Below are 13,845 nucleotides of genomic sequence, written 5' to 3' on the forward strand. Positions count from 1 at the left end.
AAGGAAAATGTACAATGAGCCTCCGTGAGACAGAAAACTATTGAAGCAAATGAAAGGTAAGAGGGCCACACAAAAAAAAAAAAAAAAAAAAAAAAGAGAAAAGAAAAAAAAAAGGAGAAAAGAAAAAGAGAAAAATGGCAGATAGAGCCCAGCTCTAACGGGGAAACCCCTTGAGCGCACTGACAAGGGGCCAGGGATGAAGCAACAGCTCAGAAGAAGACACAATCTGCCCTTTCGCTTTTCACATAGATACACATAGATACACACATATTTAAACACCGTTCCTTTTTTGAAAACGAGCCAGCAACGAACAAATGGTCATCACGTGTCATTAAACGCGGGGTGGGAAATCACGACTGCTTTTCTTGCTTTTCTTTTGTTATGAGTCTTGCTCCTCAACCACTTACTTCTAGTCTATCAAACTTTTGAAAAACCAACAAAGTGGCAGAGCAGCAAACCCACACTCACTGACCTGATGGGACAGTGCTGAGGATAGGGAGAGATGATGATGATGATGATGATGATGATGTCTCATTCTTCTCTCGGTTCAACGAATCGGATTTTCGAATGCTGCCAGTGAGTCTGCTTTTCTGTCGAGCAACATCTTTCTCTCGTTCGGTCGAGAGAGCACGCTTGAACATCGACTGGCCAAGTTGTCGAAAGATACCCTTCCGTTCGCTTTTGGATTCTTCAATGTCGCGCCGTTGCGCAGCTGGGGCAGATTCGAGTTTGGTGATTTTGCAAAATAGCGTTGAAAATAGGTACTGATCGCCGTTGCTGTCATAAAGAGGCAGATATCGATAGCCTTGCGCCAGACTGCTAAGCTTTGCTGTGAATGTAGCTAGCTGTATGCTGTTGTTACCCCCAAAACTACGGCCGTCGGTGGAGTTCCACACGATCCAGCGAACGAAGACGAGATCTGGATATTTAGTTTCCAGAGAAAATTTAAACTCGTCCCCGAAGATCGGATTGAAGCCATTTTTCTGCTCAATCTGTGTTCGACGACGGTGAGGAAGGCCAATGCCCGAAAATCCATTTCGATTAGACGCATCCACACCACCTTCGCCGAACGCCATACCTTTCTTCTTATCATCTGCACACAGTATTTCGATCTCGATGTACGGATTGATACTATCATCAGGCCCCATTCCTCGAGATCGAGGAAGCTGCTGAGCAGAAATCACATCCACGCGGAAACGAACCAATTGTCTGTCGATCTTTGGCTTGCCATCCATTGTATGCCTTGACGATGGTGGCACTCGCAAGCTTTCCGGTTTGAGCACGTATCCTGTACGATCATTGCCAGCGGCAAACATGGCTTGATTCATTTGCATTCCAACATCAAAAGTCTGCCAGTTGAGTGCAGCCATCTGAACACCTCGTCTCCAGAAGCTATTTGGGTCAAAGTTCGATGAACGCAATCGATACCCTGACGGGTAGACCCTTGTGAGATACAATCGATTGTGTGCTTCTAGAAGAGCCTTGTTTTCAGAGTCTCGGCATATTGTTTCAATAGACCGTTCAGCAAAGGAGTATACGTGATTGAATTGTTTGCTTTCCGGCGTATCAAAGCCTCGCCATTTATAGCCACGAGCGTAGACACCAAGATCTGCGAGAACTTTGATCACTCTGCTTTTGGGCATCTTCCTCTTACCAGGAAATGGCATTGTGGCAAAAGCTGTATCACTCTCCTCGGAAGCACTACTCAGACTAGTACCAGTCAGAGAACGCTTCGGTTGAGTTAACACCGGGGGTAGTCCATCGATTGGGCCGATTGTCGGTGGAGACGAGAACGAAGAATTTGTAGGAAATGAATTTTGGGTGGTCGACTGTATGAAAGGGGAGCTCGAGCTTCGTTTGCGGCCCATAACTTTACTAGAACCGGAGATTTTCTCCTCACTTTCGTCAGACGTTTTCACTTTGATCAAAATTTTACCCTTCAATGCCTCCGGGCTTGGAAGAATCGGCCAATCTGCCCGAAGCGGTTCAAGTAGAAGTTTGTCGCCAAATTCATTCTTCATGATGTTGGTCATGGCAATTTGTTGTTCCGCGTTACAATGAACCTCAAGCGATAAGATCAAAGGATAGTCGGAAGATAGGAAGGCATAACGGTCGATGACAGATATGCAGTCCGCAAAGAGGACACTCGTGGTCATTGTCCTACCATGAGAGACGATCGGACGGCCATCTGGACCATCCCAGCAATCAATTTCGACGCAGCGGCAGCCTTTTTGAAGTGCAGCGATATACGCCTCCGTGCTCGAAGCACCAGCAACTTGCCTTCCAAGTAGGTATGTGTTGTGTGAACTTGAGATGAAGTAGTCGTTTAAAGGCAGATCAAACTTCGGCGGGGGTACATGGGTTGGATATATACCGTTCGCAGGAGATATCAAAAAAGACGAGAAAGCATCAAGATCCATGCGTGCAGCCGAGCTAGATAGAGCCTCTGGAAGGCTTTGTGAACGCCTGGATCTTCGAACAAATCTTTCGAAAACCGATGCCCAATAATCCCTATTCTTATCGACATCTTCTCCCTGTGCACTGCGAAGGAACTCAAAGAACTCCTCAATACTTAGGCCGCCCCTGCTCTCAGCGACTACAGAATCGAAAATCTTCCTTATGTCCTTGCGATCTTTTAGATGTTGAACGAAGCTTTGGAATTGAGAGAAATTTATTTTCCCCCTCCCGTCTGCGTCAACTCTCGCAAATTGACCACGTAGAACTCGTTTCGAACAATTGACATGGAGGCTATGGCAGAGATTTTCAACAGCGCCAACGTCGAGGCATTCGTCTTCAAAAGTTCTTGGGCTCCCAGGGAATCTTCGAGCAATTTCACGCTGCCAGTGAGCCTTTAATATAGTTTCACTTTGACCAGAGCCCGCTAACCCAACCATAAGTCCAATTCTATATCTGGAAATTTGTTCCAGAGTCGTAGTCCACAATTCAACGATGAACCGAGTCGGTGCTATCAAATGCAGCGCCTTGACTGGCCTATTCTTCGATCCTTCGGGGTTGGCGAAAATAATCGTAAACCAGCGGCTCTCAAATTCGATAGGAACTTGATGTTCCTCTCGATAGTTCCGCGCGTCTGGACCCAATCTTATTTCTTTGATATCATCGATATAAAATCGTTTGGATGGGTTTGAGAGGTCCCAATACACCTTCGCAGTGTCAACGTCCAGAAAGAAAGTCTTATATTTCTTTCTTTGCTTCGTTACTTTTGTGAGAAGTGAACCACATTGCAAAAGAGGATCCACTCTCGGGGCCACCCCTGCGGTGCTATCCAGAGAAAGTCGGTATTCGTCGCCAAATGAAACTCGATCCGGTCCACACCGGGCCTTAAGAGGGTCAGGTTTGTCGTCCTCCTCAACACTAGAATCGAGTGCGCTATCTTTGGAAACTGATGTCTTACTATCACTTCTTCTGCGCATAATAACGGGACCCGAGCTATGATCTCGTTTATCATGGGAATTTAGCGATCCTCGCCGACCAAGCTTGCTAGCAGCACCCCTAGACAGTCGCCGCATTATGCCAGGTGCTTTGTTGAATGCAACGTTTCCTAAAGGTCCGTCTGTGAAGGTTGATTGCGTTCCTATGCCCATTACCGATTCTGGTAACTCTAATGGCAGGGGCGAGGCAAGGAATGGGGCATCTATTGCATCATTTCGAACGTTCCGAGTTGAGGTGTCTATCGACGTATGCAATGGTGAGGTGACGGCACTAGAGCTTGGAAGCGGACCTGAAGGAACAATGGAAGAGATAGACGCCACCGTGGAGGTGTTAAAGCCCCAGCCCGGAGGCGCAGAGGAGCTGAGGGGAGTGAAACCATCTTGCAATGGAGTTAGCTGGGAGGATTCGGACGACGATTTGGATCCTGATCGATGGCGTCCATCTGACTCGGTTGAAGATCGATAAGCCATGATTTTTTGGCCCTGCGCCTTTCGATAACCACACAGGCACACGAGCTCGCACACAAATATTAATCAAATAGGTTGATCAGGCGTGTACTGAGTCTCCGTCAAGAATTGACTGATGCTCAACGAGGATCAATGCTGGACTCGCAGACTGGTCACGGGAGACGGGAAAAAAGATTAGAGAGCGTGAGGACAGATCATAGATATTGGGAAAAACACGTTCCAGTACGATGGGACGCAAGGCACAGGCCTCAGAACGCGCTACTAGTAAATTTTGGGGTGCATCTTGGCCGGCAATGAGATGCGTATTATGCCCTTCCAGAGAGCGCTGTGGAAGACAACCAGCATGCACACTTTGGGAAAAAGACAGAGGTTGTCGTTCTCGATGAGCTCAGGTATGAAACGGTCCCTCGGTACGGTCACTAGTTTTCAGCATCCGCCAACGCTCCGCTGCACTTTCGGCTTCGACCCCAAGCCACGCTTTCCTCGAGCCAGTATTTGCCTGAGTTTTGAGCCACGAGAAGGAGAAAGTAGTATGAAGAATTAAAGAGGATCGGAGAATCAAGGAAAAGATTAGAGGCCTGGTCAACTATCAATGAATCAGTCTTAGCGATAGAACGACGGGGATCAGGCTCGTGCCTCGCATACCAAGAATTACTACTCTCATCCGGGAGAGAACCTCGAGGCTTTTATATGTCGACAGGACGTCCTGTTACACACGCTCGAACCCCAAAGTAGAGCAAGCAAAGGAGGCAGTGAAGTCTGATGACCAAAAAGGCAAAAAGAACATGCAGAGCTAGGCAATGTCGTGGGTGCTCGGAAACTGCGGCTCAAGGGCAATCTTTTGCTAAGGGGAGGGTCGCCTTGTTAGCACATGCGCCGCAAGAGAAAAAAAAAAAAATCGCAGGACCTCCAGGCAAAGTTTGCTGTTTATCATGATATGCCAGAATGCCTTGAGAGAGCAAGCAGTGCAAAGGGAAGCATGCCGATGTGGAACTTACCACAAGAGCTACGAAAAGAGTGATTGGAATGCAAGAAACAGTGACGCAGAGAATCGAAGTGAGTAACAAAGTGTTGTGTCAAACAAGAGCATGAGACGAAAGGAAAGATGAGAAGAAGTGAAGAGGTGAGAAAGGAGAGGAGGGAGAGGGAAAGAAAAGAAGAAGGAGAAGAAGGGATTGGGCTGACCAGCGCATTCATTGAGTGAGTCGACAACCACCTGCTGCTGTCGTGATAATTTCCATTCAGCACCCGCCTAAGGTGGTAACAGCAAACGGGGAACACCTCAATACTCACTGTTACTAGTGTATTACAGCACGCAGGGGGTTCTTTACACTAAACCCACTCCCTCCTGACACGTTATAATACATGAAAGTTATGTTTCAATGTCTTTCATTACATAATTTTTCACGCTCAAGCCACTTCTCCCGTTGGATGGCTGTTTCATTACTCCGTACATACAGACCTCCATTATTACCCCACATCCTCTGTACAGGGATGGCACTTCGCTTCATCAGATCCAGCGTCTACTGCTGCTGCGGCTTGCCCGTGGTCTGAGAGCTGGCTGGGGTCTATCTGCGACTCTCTCCAGCACCGGGGTCGAAGGGAAGCTTGTCGTTGCCAAATTTAGGCTATCGTGATCTGTCTTTGCAAGCCACAAGGGCAGGGATCTCGCCGTAGCAATGGCGTTTGCGTGTGAGAGTATGTATGTACATACGTACATCTGTCCCGGACAGGTTTGGTCTTCACTACTCTGGGCGATCGCATGAGAAAAACAAACTCCACACAACATGGCTCATCCTAACTGCTTGCAAAAACGAAAAGTGGGCTTTTACGGAGTGGGGGGGGGGGGTTAGAGGGGGCGGGAGGCTTGACACAGGGAGGGCAGTGTCTTCGGGTTATGGAGGAGTTGGGTGGTGGAATCCTCTTTTTTTTTTTTTTTTTTTTTTTTTTTTTGCGTTTCGAACATTGAAAGGGATTGGAAGAGCATCCAAGGACAAGGCTTCAATGGTTGGCGGACAGCAATGCTTGGGTAGAGCCCACAAAGCGCTTCTTTGCTTCTTGGGTGTGCGTGTGTGTGGTCAAGTGGTGCAGCCGATCATGTTTGGAAATCTGCAGAAGCGGTGAGGATTGACACCCCTCCTTTGAATGACGTGCAGCCATTTAGTGGCCACCTTCCGATGTTCATTCTCCCGACTTGACTCCTCCTCCTCCCTCCTCTTCCATTTGTTGCTGCGAATCGAGGGTGTTGTTTTGGTGTGTCACAGCACTGTGAAGCGAACCATGTGACCAGCCGAACTCGGGGCGGCATCTCAGTTGCAGGCTCCTAGGAATGAAGGACGGCTAAGTTCATGGCTTTTCTTAGGATTCCTAATCGAGATGTTTTCCCTCCCTTGAGCTGCATGATCGGTCATGTCTTCCGCCCCGTTTGAACAGCTACTGTCCTGGCAATCTCACGGCAGCATGGGGAATGCATGCCGATGCTCTGCAGAAGAGTCTGTGCATCCGCATCCTGTCCAGTGATAAGTACAGTCCTGCAAGGCTTTTGAAGGGGAAGTTCGTCGTTAGTGAGCTGGAGCCTGCGGCCATGGCGGTAGCTAAAATCTCTCGGTCCAACAAAAAGTGCGCAAGGCAATGCTGGGTTGATTAAAATGTGGGGAAAGCCTTTCGCTGAGCGGGTAGGAGCCGAACTGTTGCCCACTCTCGCGTCTCTTTTTGCCTGCACTCAGCAAACAAACTTTCCGTTCTGTTCTCGGTTCCCTTTTCCTTTCTCTCGCCTCTCTCCTTTTTTCTTTTTTTTTTTTTTTTTCCCCTTCGCACAGACAAGGGTCCGAGTCCGCCTGTCAAAATGCCAAATGCCTTTGGAAGAGGCTCAACGGTTGGCTAGGAACGGCTCGTGCCGTCCCTCGTTCCGGTCTATCAGGCCATTTCGAGATTTGCCAGTTCCAAAGCTGGCCAGGATTTTCCCTTTCGCCCGCATCTGAAGAGGAACTTTTCTTTAAAAAAAAAAAAAAGGATGGCATCTCTCGGAAAGCCGTGCATATTTTGCATTGATAGTTCTCGGTGCGAAGTGAGACATACATATGCTTCTACGACCCTGGTTGTGTGCTTTGACAGTCGGATCTCGCTCCACCGGGATCCAAGGAAGCAATTCCGCCCGCTGCTCAACACATTAAATAATAGGCGCCAGGTTAGGGGAACTCCGCATCCCCGTGGCGCAGTAGTACCATCGAGCCACAGCTGAGACCAGTGAGCTAGTTAACTAAACTTAACTTGTTCTGCTAGGACTCCGTAACTCAGAAGATCGCGAATCTCCCGCGCGAAGTCACAGGTGGGTGAGGCCCTTAGGAGCCCGAGACAAGTGATGAGCGGCTGCTTACATGAACACGCAGCAAGTTCATGCGGGGCACCTGGCTGACTGAGCACAGCGGGAGAGCGCTCTTGGAGAGTGGCTTGTTTGGAGGTCGCAGTGGAGGGGTACATAGTTGGGTGGGCAGACACCGATGCATTGCGCTGGCATGGGTACGCTAGACGACACTGCTCCATCTACTCCGTACAGCATGCTCCACCAAAGAACGACATTCCTCTCCAATTTTGAGGCACGGATTTCTTCTTGAAGAGGCCCGTACGGAGCACTCCGTAGTCCGTTTGGCAATCGTGTAGACTGCTCATCATCATCATCATCATCGCACTGACTTCAAAAGACTAACCGGCCATCCGATGATGCTTCATTCCGGGGTGCAACGGGCCAATGAGTGTCTGGGGCCATGTTTGTATTTTTTTGTGGAAGAGAAAAAAAAAAAAAGGTCTCCTGCGCGGTTGCCAAAAACGTTTCGAAATTAACGGCTGAAAGCCCCGTCAGGAAAATTACCGAAAGATTCGCTTGGACCCGTAAGTTACATCTGACCGTGACGATACAATGTATTATCATTACCATTGGCGGACGTAAATTACGCGCAGAGCTCCGTAAGGCCATCAATGATGTCATGGCCAGGAGGGTAGGCTAGGAAAGGTTAAGGTGCATCCCAAGCCCTCACTGCAAGTTACCTGGAGACTGGAGTGCCCGATCGATGGATCTGAGGCACTCCGGAAAGTACAGTTGGTACATACAACCTGGGATACAGCGTTCAGGGTAAAAATACCGGCCACAGCAGCTGCAGCGCCCAAGCAGCTCTGGCCCTGGAGCTCCGTCGCTGCGTCACCCTGCATTCTCCACCTCGGTAGAGCACCTGAGGCTCAGTTACAGGCGGAGGAGCCCATCAAGGCTCGATTTACATATGGTATGGTTGGTGAAATGTATGCTCCTTGTGCAAGGCGCGGAAGCAGATGGATCCTGGAGCCACCTTTTCACTTTCGGGAGCATTTTGCTGTTCCTTCTGGTGCTTAAACTTGTCCGAACTTGAAGAGGATACTGCTCCGTAGAAGGAGGTGGTATTATTTTTGTTATGGATTTAATGTCTCCTCCTCAGAGGAACCGGGCCCGCTTCGGCTCAATCCGACAGATCTAGCGGAAGAAATCCAGCTTATTTGCATGGCGAGTATATATAGAGACGAGTTACATACGTATTCCCCCCACCCACCAGGAGATTCTTCGGGTGAGCTTATCTTCCGTTCAGCGTGGTGCCCTTGAATCCAAGGAGTGACATAACATGCATGTACTGAACGGAGTACTCCGTACATACATACAAACTGACATTGTACGGTGTACCACCCTGCTGTCGGGTTAGTTGTCATGTGTGCATTCCCCCAAACCACGTTTTACGGGTGAAATAATGGCAGCGCTGTGTAATCTGCAAGTCGATAAAAGGAGTAGAAAGGGGAGCCTTCGGCCATGAGCGTTTTATCATCCGTCGATCAAAATCACGCATTCCTGTTTCACACCCTTCTCTGTGGCAAGGCGGCAGCGGGCTCGGATCTCAGCAAGCATTTTCATGTGGCTGCTGCACAATTTTTTCACTCCGCCTCTCCGTCGGGAGTCGGATGAAGGTATTTCAGCCACACGTTCCCCATGTGTGCTCGTGTTCAAGTGCGGACAGCATTGGTCGGCATTTTCCAGCCCTATCAAGTCCGCTGCGTTTCCAGGGATTAGGTTTGCCGTGCCACTTGGCAACATGACTTTTCCCCAGAGGATTGGCTGGGTATTGAGATCACTAGCCGAAAAGCATGTTGCCCAGCGATGTCCCTCCTGTCGCCAATGGATGGACTCGCCTTTGAAAGCCGTCGACGCTCCATCGAAATGCTCAAAAGCCAACAAGAGTCGGTTCCACCTCTTGTTTCAACACCCTTTGTCTGTGTGATTGCCATCAAGACTCCAGTTGGATGTTGATTTGACTGCCCAACGATGACTAGCCCGGTGCCTGACAGGTGCAGAATCGAGACTTGGCGGACTGGATTGAAATAAAAAGGGGACTTCAACAAAAGAGATCGCTCAAAGGACAAGGCAACAAGGCGACGGACGAACAAGCGAAGGGAATGCACGCCAGAGGGACGGACCCGAAAAATACACGCTTACCCTAAAGCGTGAAAAATATATGTATATATTCTTTTGCCCCAATAGTTAATGGCCTGTGGCTTGAGTGAAGGAAACCTAGAAACGTAAACCATATTATCGATGATACCTTGGAAGTGCCTCCACGCCAGGCTATCTCGGTGACTCTGTATGTAGTGATCGTCACACCTTCTCTCGATTTCGAGGATTTCAACCAATGGGCGGGCAACCAGGCAGCTGTGAATCGATGGAATTCTCCTGATGTGATGTGGTGAGAGTGACTTGGACTTGCTTGGGTCTCCAACAACCGCCGAAAGTCGACACTCAGCATTGGGTGTTTGCAAAGAGCCACGCAACATCCAGAGAGGAGGGGGAGATACACGTATGGGGAAAAGCAAACGGACTATTCTTTTTACCCTCATGATCTACTCCGTACTCCGTGTTATTATGAGTATTATTTTTTTAATCATTAGAATTTTCGGAGTAGTTTCACGATCTTCCACACCGTCGTGGGGGCTTTCTGGAAAATACGATGTTGCTCCGTCTTGGGACCTGCTGACCGGCTTTTGGAGACTTCAAGCCCCCCCCAATGTCGACGCTTTGGCTTTCGAGGAACATGAGACCCGATTCTTGCATGCTATTGGATCATCAACGCGATTTAATACTCTGCACATCTTTTGTTTATCTCAAGAATATTATTGCGAGATCTTCTGCCTTTGTTGACCGACATTCTGTGGATGGTAACCTGGTTACAATACAGCCATCGATACGGTGGCATCGCCGACCCCCCTTTTTCTCGGCGGCCATACCAGCGATATTAGCGATTCTTCGCCTCAGGGCTGAGGGATAAGATAAGAAGGTCCCAATGGCTTGGTTAGCCCTCATGGATGGCGAAGTGAGTCATGTGCGTGACACGTTGCGTGCGATGCACAGTGACCTCATGCAGATGTATCTGTGACTCCTTGCGGTAACTCAACCCCTGGGAATTTGCCCAATTGGATGGTCGGAACATCCTCATCTCCCTCGAGCCCAATCAGACGTGCGCGTGGGATTCGAGAATGGGTGGGTTGCGAATTGCCGTGGGCCGTGAGAGCCTCGTGTTTCATTCGTCCTCCCTGCTTCGGGATTTTAAGGCTTGCTTCGGATTTGGAGGTGGTACGGGATGTGACTGACTTGACTGGCAGAAGCCGCTGGCTTATTCGGATCATCTTCACTTCGGAAAGTGGCTCTTGGAAAATTTTCTTTGAGAACCCCGTTCCATCGACACCATGATACAGTGTCAGGTATGCGCCTATGCCCGTCGAAGCTGAAGGATTCCTAAGAATGGCCAGCATTAAAACCGACTACGTCCTTCGGTGCACAGCATGTATGGCTTTTCTAGAGGTAACCTGCTAAGATTACATACATACATGCGCACATGCATCTTGCACAGCGTGCTGCAGCAGGTTGCTTTTTACACGACACTTGGGGACCCTTACAAAGGCCCCTTCAATCCATCTTCTCCCTCCTGGTTGTACAGAATACTTGGTCCAGTGGTGCTGTACGATTTTAGCCCAAACATTTCGTCATTTTTGACGCCTGACATCGCTTGCTTTCCAAACAAAATGGTGGAGCTGGCATGCAGCATCAAATACGTATCTCTTCCCCGAGATTGAGCTCTCTCTTGTTCGGAATACCCGTTACCTAATCCATTGCTGCCGGCCTCTCTAATGTAAAACTGGTGACCGGGAGTCCCTTTTACAAACTTTCGATGTCGCTCGACATCGCGTTACAAGGTGAATGGCGGAATAACATGCACATTCCCCGACTTGATTGTGAAGAGGACTCGAGAAATATGCGCTCGGATCGCTCTTATGGGAAAAATTTTGCTGGCAAAAGGAGGGGTCTTTCTTTTGGTTGGCCACTCAACCTCCTCCGTACCCCATTTTGGATTCAAATCAGCCTACCAAGAAGAAGGATGAGACGGGAACTAGTGCGATCGATAAGAGCATGGAAGTGCAGACATACAGGCAGTGTTAGATCTTTCGGCCCCGAACGAATGCCATTTACGCAGACGCAAAGCGGATCGTATCCCGCCGGGTGGGGTATGTGAGGCGTTCCTTCAGCCTTTATTTGCCTTCTTTTCTTTTGATGTTTTTCTTTTTCATTTCGGCCGCCTTCCACACTTCAGCCATGAAATTGAACTTGCATGAGACGCCTTCTGCTCGTCCTTATGGTGGAGACGGGATATCCGAACTTTTGTCAAAGTCCAGACCCCTAATACATTTCAATTGGATCATGGTGTTATTGAAGTGTCCACACTTCTTACCTTCCACCCCTTTTTTTTTTTTTTTTTTCGACTTTTGGATTACGGAGGCCCCCGAGAGGCTGCACTTTGCCCTCGACAAGCCAAACTGGGGAATGCGCCATGGAGTCGCTCGTACCCTCAAAATATCAATAACTTTCGGGTAAATCTTGTCTACTCCGCAGAAAGGCCCTGAGTTTTCGCTTCGCAGAAAAATAAGCCCATGCTGGCCACTGAATTCCTTGTCTGCAGCGCCAGCGCGTCCTCCATCACGTGAGGAGTAGCTGGAATTCAAACGGTTGTCAGACAATAAAGAGCTCACTTTTATATAATACATACATTAGTAAAGTCGCCGAATGCCCAAACCTGAGGTGCTTATTGTCCGTTATAAGACCGCTGAGCACATATACCCACACCAGGATTTATGGAGCACAACCCCGAGTCACAGCACGGACCTGACTATCGGTGATATATTTGTGAAATGCTGGCAGACCTCAAAGATGTGATAAGTTCCATCACACCTTTGTAATGGGATCGTAACACATACGTGTGTTGACAGGTGATTCCAACAACATCCATGATGAAGCTGAAAGTGAGACCCACATCGGGTGAGCCTTGCATAAAACAGGTATACACAAAATGTCTATATTCAAGCCAGGGCAGCTAAAACAACCTCAGCCCTTCCCTATCACCCAAGACATGAGGGGAGTTCCAAGGCAAGAATCTTAAATACAAAAAGCAAAGGTAAAGTAACCCATTGTCAACAACCATGGGGTCCGCATGGACAAGGGTTAGAGCAAAAGAATCTGCTATTTCACATAGTGATAAACCAAGGATGTACTAGTCGAAAAGACGCGCCATCAATCGACGCTGCCGGGCAATGGTCAACCGAAAGGACTGAGAATTTGATATACACCGAGATATTGCCTAGCAGTTCGGAAACGGCGGACTGCCAGGCGTCACTTTCCCACCATACACAACATCAACCCCAGGGTTGTTGAAAACTGTCTCTCTTCCTTCGACTGTGGAGCAACCCCTATTTACGTTGGCGACATACATATCGGGGAGGGTATCGAACAGGAGCGTGTTAGTGCTTCCGTTGGAAATTTCGACTTGAGCGCAGTTCATATACATCTCACGGTTTCCGATAAGATTGAACCAAGACCAGGAAATAAGAGCTTTCCCACTTGGAGTACTAGATGGAATTCGGAAGTCGTAGCGTTTAGTCAGCGGGCAACCGCCCATCATGGATTTGATGACTTTGAACGACTTTCCGTTGTCAACGCTCAGGGATATCTGACAGGAACCACCGCCATGCGTGGCAGTGCCCGTGAGTTCCAACGTGTAACTCTGGCCAGCGGAATAAGTAGCAACGCTCCTCCAGGGACCATTCAAATGGTACCCCTTGCAGGGGAAATTTTCGCCTGCTCGAGCGTGTTGTCAGCTTATACCCTTTTCTATACGCTGTGCTGGGCAGTTCTAGATTGAACTTGAGACTGTCCTTACCACTAGCTAAGAGAGGGCTTGTGTTCGAATAGTCGATAAGTCCGTTTTTGTTTGCAGGATCGAACTTGCTGCGAAGGGCGTATGGCATGGTCATTTCCATGTGCCCAAAAGCTGTGGTGACCAGAACAAGCACTAAAAAAGGATACATGGTGATAGGTCAAATCAAGTTAATCGGACGCAAACTAGCTGCTTGAAGTTTGGAAGCACATGCTCTCTCTTCCTCAGCAAGAGGGTCAGGGTCCATCTTTAATATCCTCTACTTCAGAAAAGAAGTTCTCCTTTTCCTGGCTGAAATGCAACCCCCCTCAAGGAACCGGTGTTCGCAGAACAAGAAGATCATGCCACAACTACGGAGTGCGGTGTTTCCATGGGATGAGCATACGCCAGAAATCTCAAGATCAGGGGACTCGGAGATGGCAGTTTTGAGACGTCGATCTTTAGTCGGCAGCTCGATTTCCGCAGCTGTGCTACCACCATATGGTATGAGAACCAAGTACTCTGTAGGGGTTCCAGTTTTGTTCCATGGTATTAAAGGTCCTGTCCAAGCCGTACAGCTGCTAACTGGTGTGCTCCGAGAGCAATGTTGTCAGCCATTTATGTCATATTCTAATTATCACTTCCATGAGTACTATGGAATGCATCTTGATATGAAA

General features: G+C 48.6%; 3 protein-coding genes across 3 annotated transcripts; all 3 read right to left on the reverse strand.

Moving 5' to 3' along the window:
- Positions 1-209: 209 nt before the first annotated feature.
- Positions 210-3,920, reverse strand: CIMG_06831 (phosphoinositide-specific phospholipase C; the record flags this gene model as incomplete). The annotated part of the gene is made up of 1 exon (XM_001242934.2): positions 210-3,920. One exon carries the CDS (start codon positions 3,918-3,920, stop codon positions 465-467), a length of 3,456 nt encoding a protein of 1,151 aa, XP_001242935.1. The 3' UTR covers positions 210-464.
- A 2,866-nt stretch (positions 3,921-6,786) lies between these two features.
- CIMG_13086 (uncharacterized protein) lies at positions 6,787-7,631 on the reverse strand (the record flags this gene model as incomplete). Its single annotated transcript, XM_004445360.1, has 4 exons — positions 6,787-6,894; positions 6,996-7,168; positions 7,295-7,441; positions 7,625-7,631. The coding sequence occupies 4 exons, from the start codon at positions 7,629-7,631 to the stop codon at positions 6,787-6,789; spliced, it is 435 nt and encodes a 144-aa protein (XP_004445417.1).
- Positions 7,632-12,240: 4,609 nt separating this feature from the next.
- CIMG_11853 (endoglucanase) lies at positions 12,241-13,579 on the reverse strand. The gene is made up of 2 exons (XM_001242937.2): positions 13,193-13,579; positions 12,241-13,110 (listed from the first exon to the last, which is right to left on the reverse strand). Exons 1-2 carry the CDS (start codon positions 13,338-13,340, stop codon positions 12,614-12,616), a joined length of 645 nt encoding a protein of 214 aa, XP_001242938.2. The 5' UTR covers positions 13,341-13,579; the 3' UTR covers positions 12,241-12,613.
- Positions 13,580-13,845: the final 266 nt, after the last annotated feature.

Source organism: Coccidioides immitis (assembly GCF_000149335.2).
Source record: "Coccidioides immitis RS genomic scaffold supercont3.2, whole genome shotgun sequence".
Lineage (NCBI taxonomy): Eukaryota > Fungi > Ascomycota > Eurotiomycetes > Onygenales > Onygenaceae > Coccidioides > Coccidioides immitis.